The 7,622-nt window shown below is 43.9% G+C and overlaps 1 protein-coding gene across 3 annotated transcripts; it reads left to right on the top strand.

Moving 5' to 3' along the window:
• The first annotated feature begins 1,033 nt into the window (after positions 1-1,033).
• On the top strand, positions 1,034-6,223 carry LOC147620899 (ADP,ATP carrier protein 2, chloroplastic-like). Of its 3 annotated transcripts, none has more exons than XM_086825166.1 (7): positions 1,034-2,363; positions 2,563-2,829; positions 2,942-3,088; positions 3,164-3,511; positions 3,591-3,875; positions 5,224-5,478; positions 6,105-6,223. In XM_086825166.1, exons 1-6 carry the CDS (start codon positions 1,497-1,499, stop codon positions 5,431-5,433), a joined length of 2,124 nt encoding a protein of 707 aa, XP_086681292.1. In that variant the 5' UTR covers positions 1,034-1,496; the 3' UTR covers positions 5,434-5,478; positions 6,105-6,223. The 3 variants fall into 3 exon arrangements, with proteins under 3 accessions (XP_086681292.1, XP_086681291.1, XP_086681290.1); XM_086825165.1 differs by lacking the exon at positions 6,105-6,223 and adding an exon at positions 5,561-5,783; XM_086825164.1 differs by lacking the exon at positions 6,105-6,223 and having other exon boundaries at positions 5,224-6,000.
• The last annotated feature ends 1,399 nt before the right edge of the window (positions 6,224-7,622 follow it).

The following is a 7,622-nucleotide window of genomic DNA, read 5'->3' as shown; positions in this document are numbered from 1 at the left end:
GATAATCAAACTAGGGAATTTTAAGTCTATAAGTCTCGCAAGATTCTACTTTATTTTGTGTACTTGTAATCCTCATTTGAACTAGGATGTAGTATATACTACCTCAAAAGAAAGAATAGGCTTTAAGCACCTTAAATATCCCTAAGACTCACCCTTGCTAGGAAAGCCCCATTACATATATAGTGCATTTTTCATATACAACCCAAAGTATTCTCAAAGCCGTAGATAATAATTGTTGCCATAATATGGGTAAAAGGCGGGACGCATGAGACACCATTGTGAGATGCATAATATGTGTAAAAGGCCCATGGGATGCATAATAGGCGGCATGCATGAGGCAATGTTGTGAGGAACCCACTTCACACTCATACGAAGCAACTCTTACAATGTGTATATGTGCGTTTTTTTTGGGGGGTGTTGGGGGGGCGTCTTCCTATATCCTTTTTTGTTAGAGCTTCACTTTTTGTGAGAATGCATGCTGATACATGTGCCATGTAATCTTTATGAAAGAACCCTGTATCACATGTTTGTGCATGCAACAATTGTTAAGGGTTAAGTGTCTTCTAATGACCTAAAGATTGTGTCATTTAGAGAAAGTGGTAAGTATGTTATGATCAACAACATTAGAAAGATGAAGTGTGTGCCTTGCGACTTTCAAGGAAACGAGGCTTTCTTTTTTTGTCAGCTTAATTGGGCCATACAAACATAATCGGTGCCCGTTAAAAGGCGAGATCTCACCTACCAATCCCTCATATGCGAGGGATCTAACCCCTGCTTGATCGTCGACGCGGATGGAAAGATGTCTGTATAGACTTTGAAATCTCATTGTTATGCATGAAGAATCTTTTAGGAGTACTAGGGGTTTCATGCACTCCCAAGTGGGTTCTAGCATGTGCTCCCAAGACCCACCTTAAAGCTAAATAGCTTGTCATAATGTGATATGTGAACTAGTGATGTGATGTGTGAAGCAATGCTTAGACAAGATTACAAACTAACAATCGCTATATTATCTTAAGGAAGAGTTTCACAAAGCTACCACTTGACGAGAGTTTGGAGGCTTTGGAAGGAGAGGAGGAGGTTTGGGTAGAATTTGATTTTGGAAGCCTCAAAAGATGTGCTAAGCATGGGTTCCCAACTAGTGTTTAGGCCCTTTACACATACCCCAACGCCCATGTATGGGCGAGGATATTGCCTACCCATGAATTATGGGCCCCACCACATCAGCATGGGCAGGCAGGGGTATGGCGATGTGTAATGGACCTTAGAATAGAATCAATGCATTACAGGATTGCCTCCTTGATATTTTGACTCAGCTTTTTGGGCCCTCTACAAAATAGGATATTTTCAGCACGGTAGAAACGGCAGATGAAGCCTTGGCTATGGAGACCCTCTCTCCTCTCTTGCTAAATCCTATCTGCTTCTGCAGCCATCCATAGACATCAAAACCGTATCGTCCGCAGAAATTAGGGTTTGGGCACTGTCTGAGGAAGGGTTCAATGGAGGGTTCCTTGGCTTCGGCTATGGCGTCCTCTTCCTTGTCATCAGCAGCTGCCTCTGGCTATGGCGGCCTCTCGCGTCTGGCCTTCTCCCCCAAAGTGAGTTGCAGAAGGCCCAACTTGGAAACCCTACGTTCTTCGCCGTGCTGGGGTTGCAGCAGCAGCAGGCCAACCCTACCAAAGCGCAGATTTGGAAGCGGATTAGGGTTTCAGGGCGGGGTAGGGTTTGAGAGGTGTGCTACGGTGGAGCCTCAGAAGCTTTTCTCCTTCAGCAGCAGCAGAGGCGCTGGCGTATTCTCCCGTCCTTACCCGCGAGGTCTGGTACGTGCAGAAGCCACGGCAACTCTCACATCTGATGGATTTGCTAAACCTAATCCTATTCCCAAGAAGATTTTTGGCATAGAGACCACCACTCTAAAGAAGGTGATTCCTCTGGGGCTGATGTTTTTCTGCATTCTGTTCAACTACACAATTCTGAGGGACACCAAGGATGTGCTGGTGGTGACAGCACAGGGGAGCAGTGCAGAGATCATACCCTTCTTGAAGACATGGGTGAACCTGCCCATGGCCATAGGGTTCATGCTCATATACACCAAACTAGCCAATGTGCTCTCCAAAGAGGCACTGTTCTACTCGTGCATCCTGCCCTTCATAGCTTTCTTTGGAGGGTTTGCTTTCCTGCTGTACCCTCTTAAGGATGTGCTTCACCCCACTGCCTTGGCGGACTCGCTTGTGAAGATCCTGGGTCCAAGCTTTCTTGGCCCTGTGGCCATCCTCAGGATATGGAGTTTCTGCTTATTCTATGTCATGGCAGAGTTATGGGGGAGTGTGGTTGTCTCAGTACTCTTCTGGGGCTTTGCAAACCAGGTAAGTCGTTAATTATGCTTCTCCTGTTTTGTGTTTTTGAATGAGATTATGGTGTCACCTTGGCCTGCTGATGCGCAGGTTGAAAGTTCGAACCTTCGCATCTAAATTAAATTCTCATAAAATTTGAGCTCCTTTGTTTCATCTGTCAGTGGGTCCCTTTTTGAAATTTGACCTGGCGCTGAGTGTGCCATGGATGCAGATCACCACTATAGATGAAGCCAAGCAGTTCTATCCTCTTTTCGGCCTTGGTGCAAATGTTGCTCTAGTTTTTTCGGGTCGCACAGTCAAGTATTTCTCTCATATGCGAAGTAATCTACCCCCCAATGTGGATGGTTGGGGCCTCTCCATTAAAGGGATGATGAGCTTAGTTGTTGCATTAGGCCTGTTTATATGTGCTATATACTGGTGGGTCAACAAGTATGTGGTCAATGACCCCTTGCTGCCTAAACCGGAGGTTAGAAAGAAGGTAAGCCTGTTAATCACATTGATTGCTGCCTTCTAGATCCATTAAGTCAGTGATTAATGGCAGGTGGTAATATTTAGTTTTGCTTTTTTGATTGTCAAACTATATTCTGTAGAAGGAGAAGCCCAAGATGGGTATGATGGAAAGCTTCAAATTTTTGTTGAGCTCGAGATACATCCGGGACCTGGCCACTCTTGTGGTTGCTTATGGCATCAGTATCAACCTTGTTGAAGTGACTTGGAAATCTAAGTTGAAAGCTCAGGTATGTACACCCCATGTGTGGCCATTACTCTTCAAGTCTCTTGCAAATGACTGATATGTTTTCGGCCTTGTGAAGTTTCCGAGCCCAAATGACTACTCATCCTTCATGGGAGACTTCTCTTCGTACACGGGGATAGTCACGTTCAGCATGATGCTCCTCAGTCGTTACATCTTCCGCAAATATGGATGGGGTGTGGCTGCCATGATCACCCCTACGGTTTTACTCCTGACAGGAGTTGCCTTCTTTGCGTTAATACTTTGCAGTGAACCATTGACTCCCCTCTTGGGTAGTCTTGGAATGACACCTTTGCTTGCTGCGGTCTATGTGGGTGCTGTTCAAAATATCTTCAGTAAAAGTGCTAAGTACAGTCTGTTTGACCCCTGTAAAGAGATGGCTTATATCCCCCTTGATGAGGACACTAAGGTATTTTTGGTCCCTGGGCTTTATGATTTACTTGTCTGTTTTGAATGTCCCGCTGATGCTTGTTCTTTGGTTTTTTCAGGTAAAGGGCAAGGCAGCCATTGATGTCGTATGCAACCCTTTAGGCAAGTCAGGGGGTGCCCTGATACAGCAGTTCCTCATTATTGGGTTTGGATCTCTTGCTGCCTCAACACCATACCTTGGTGGCATCTTGCTTATCATTGTTTTGGCATGGTTGAATGCTGCCCGCTCTCTGGACAAGCAATTCACGCCACTTGTCCAAAAAGACCTCAGGGGCAAGCTGCTTGAAGGCAAGCTGTCTGCAATCTCTGCAGCAGTGCTGGGAAAATATAAGCGAAAACCAGAGGTAATCATCATGTGGTATTCAAACCTGAAAGGCTCATCTTTGCACACACCAACATCCCACACAGGCCCATTCCTTCACACGTGCCCTAGATATTCCTACCACCTACGCACATACCTCTCCGCACACTGCCCCATGCCCATCCACTTCCAAGGCACATGCCTATGCTGAAACCGACGCCTACATTTGTAGGGCTTGCCTAAGTGCACCCCCAAGCCTGAGGCTAGATGCACACCAAATGCACGTGGTCAAACCCTGCCACCACATGCTACCAGAGCACACTATCGAAGTGGCTGGGCAGTGGGCAGGGGATTGACCCAACTGAAGGTCACAAATTATTCACTTATACAGGTTGCAGTCAATATTAAAAGCAACTTGATATAGAGTTCTACACCCACTATTGGGCACTGATGACGTTAGTGGGGATGTCGAAGTATCTAGTCCATACTATGCATAATGGAGTTGATAGTTATATAGTCTTGTGGGTTGACTACCATGAATATATAACATGCACGTTCCTAAAAGGTGAATTTGGGCATGTTCCTGGATTCATCTAGGTATATAATTCAGCCGTATTAGCGGACAAGCAGATTTCACATTGTGAAGTTTTCGTCCGAGTTGCGGCCAGTTGATATTGTGCTTATTCTTTCTATCTTTAGTGGTGCGTTGCGGCCAGTTGATATTGTGCTTATTCTTTCTATCTTTAGCGGTGCATTTGCCCTATCAACTACTTATTTGCTGCACTAATTCTTTCTATTTACTACTTCCCTTAGTGCTAGGCTTCATTATGGCTGAGTCTGCCTTGCATCTCTGGAGGTTTGACAGAAAGTCACTACGAAGGGCTTTGTGTGAATATATGCTCTTATGTGTGTGTGTGTGTGGAGTGCGTGTGTGAGAGCATATCTTAATACAGAGTTCTACACCCACTATTGGGCACTGATGATGTTAGTGGGGATGTTGTAGTATCTAGTCCATACTATGCATAATGGAGTTGATAGTTGACTACCATGAGTATGTAACATGCACGTTCCTAAAAGGTGAATTTGGGCATGTTCCTGGATTCATCTAGGTATATAATATTAAAAGCAACAGCTAACAAGTAGTCTTAAGTCACCTAACACTAAGCCCAATTTCTGGAAGCCTAGCCTCATTAATAAAGCACCCCTAGTTATGTCCTTAAGGCACATAACACATGCACAATGCACCCACTGCCATGAAGGTGCACACACGCGCTGCATGCACATCGCCATAGCACAACTGGTCTCTCTCCCTCTCCCCCCACTCCTCCCCCCTCTTCTTTCCCCTTCATTCTCTCCTCTTTCTCCTTTCTTATTGATGAAATTTTCGCCAGGTAACATACCGGTTTGTGAGTGTCTTGAATGAGCAAGGTTTCATTGAAGGCCGATATGTACCAGTAGTTGATGGGAAGCCTGTGGCAGCGGAAGTTGGGGACTCTGCAGTTACTGAAGCTAAGTTGCCTGAGACAGAGACAACGTTGAAGAAAACCCAGCCTTATAGTGACACCGGTAACCCTGCTTCCGAGCCTGCACCTGCCAAATGAAATGATTGAGGTCACTGCCACTGCCTCCTTTTCCATCACTCAAAGGTGAGACATCTTTGTCACCTACAAATTTTCTGGGGATAAGGGGTTTAATATGTCACTTGTCTGCTGTTATTTCTCGCTTTAGTTCCGTACTCAAGCCTCACTTGACTGGCACAAGAAAGGGTGGCCATGGAAGGCAAATTCAATCAGGTATTTAACTTAGATAAGTCTAGTAGCATTCTTAGATTCACCTGAGAAAGGAAAGTAGATTTCTATTTAGAAAATCGATTTGTGAGGTAGGAAGTTGGTTCGTATCTTCACATGTCATAATGATGATGGCGAAACATGCTAGATATCGGGTGCAATAAGCTTTTGGCATGCAGATGGAAAGGTCTGCCTGAGAGAGAACTGAGGTGTAGTGTAGAATTCTGGAGTTCTAGTTGTGGCATTTTTCCTGTTCCATTTGGGCTACAATAAGAAACTGTTTTGCTGTATACAACGGCTATGAGACTAATTTCATTGTAATTTCGAGCCCTTTGTGTGTACTGAGGATAAAACGTAAATAATATCACCATGACTAGGGAAGATGGAGCTTTGTTGATCATGCTGCTATATTAAAAGTATCTAATCTAGGTTATGTACCTTACCAAATCTCCAATTTTCTGAAATAGTTTTGATTGGTTTTCAAGAGCTTCATGGAAAATTACCTGGATCTCTTGAGAATGCATCAACATGGAGGGCACTGTAGCCAAATTTGACTTGTCTCTTACGGTGGTAATTGAATGGTTGTGTATGTTGTCTACTACCAGTTTGCATAATTTTGGGTTGACTAGGTGAGTCTCTCAACCATTGCAAAAATAGGAGCCAGAGCTGATTTGGAGATACTGAAGTCTTTTAGATTTGAGGGTAATCTTGAAACTTGAATCATAATGCATAGTAAAGGCGGTCTTGTTTTACAATACTACTTTTCGAAGATATTTATTATTGATGCTTGACACATGAACCCTTATGTAACCATACAATGGTGAAGAGTGGTGGTGGGCTCTTGATTAAGACAAGAAAACCCCATAGGAAGAGAGAATGAGCATCTTGCACACTTTCACAGTGAGACATGAGTGTACCCTCAAAAAGCATGTGTTATGTGCTTCGCAAACATGTCACAGTGAAGATGCATCAAACCAACTCTCCTCGAACAATGAATCAAGAACATCACTCTTGTCATCGCTTTATTCACTCATCATCTCGTCACTCATGTTTCTTACCTCATCAATCTTATTTCTTTCCTAAATATTGTCACCATTTCTCATTCTCTCCTCATGCAATTCTCTCTCAATGTCATCAAGAATGATTGTCCTATTTGTGACCTCTCATAGGTGACTACAATTCATCTTTGAGGCATTAAACACACCCTCCATAGATGCGTGTGTGCTCTCAAGTGATATGGTGATAGAACGTCGCGCTCTAGAGAATCATCCAATGATAAATTTTAAATAATACACTAGTAGGCTACTCTCCTCATTTTGAGGTGCCTCTTGTTTACAACAATCCTTCATGATAGAAAGCTCATACAAAAACAATTGCATCGTGAGGCTCATCGATATTTTCTTTCTTGTCCTTTTTCTTTTACCTTCTCTACATCAAACTTCTCTTCTTTCCCTTTGTGGTCTTGCTTCATATTTTCTTCTTCTTTCTCTACTTTCTTCCATTGAGCACTTTCTTAGCTCTCCTTGCCTCAAGCTTTCCAATCGCCACCACTTTTTGGTGCGCAAGTAGTTCCTTGGCTTCTTCTTCCTTGCTTTTTCTTTCTTCTTTCATCACCCCTACCTATGTTATCTTACGACTCTTACATGTGGTAACACGTGAGACTTATATGTGGTACAACCCTTACACGTGGTAACCAGTGGGACTTCCATGTGGCAACATGTTGGATGTATACACACTAACACGTGGGATATACGTGCAATGTCCATGTGGCCCGCGCCTTACTAGCATGTAAATCTTGTGTATCAGTGTGTACACGTCCCACATAATGTCACGTGTAAGTCCCACATGCAAGGGTGGCAACATGTTCTATTGGTGGAGAGCATCTTTGGCTTCTCCTTTGCCACCTCCTTTAGGCTTGCAAGTAGCTTCTTACGCCTTTCTCTCTCCCCAATGACTTGGTAGAGTTGCTTTATCTTCCTTACATTGTAACCCACCCTAATTGG

Source organism: Cibotium barometz, chromosome 31, assembly GCF_041138505.1.
Source record: "Cibotium barometz isolate CiBa-2024 chromosome 31, ASM4113850v1, whole genome shotgun sequence".
Taxonomy (NCBI): domain Eukaryota; kingdom Viridiplantae; phylum Streptophyta; class Polypodiopsida; order Cyatheales; family Cibotiaceae; genus Cibotium; species Cibotium barometz.
The sequence above is the reverse complement of the archived record's forward strand: the minus strand, read 5'-3'. Positions and strand labels throughout refer to the sequence as shown.

Coding starts and splice junctions, on each gene's coding strand:
- LOC147620899 (XM_086825166.1), top strand. CDS start 1,497: ATGGAGGGTTCCTTGGCTTCGGCTATGGCGTCCTCTTCCTTGTCATCA. Junction 3,089..3,163: donor AATCTAAGTTGAAAGCTCAG/GTATGTACACCC, acceptor GGCCTTGTGAAG/TTTCCGAGCCCAAATGACTA. Junction 3,876..5,223: donor AATATAAGCGAAAACCAGAG/GTAATCATCATG, acceptor AATTTTCGCCAG/GTAACATACCGGTTTGTGAG.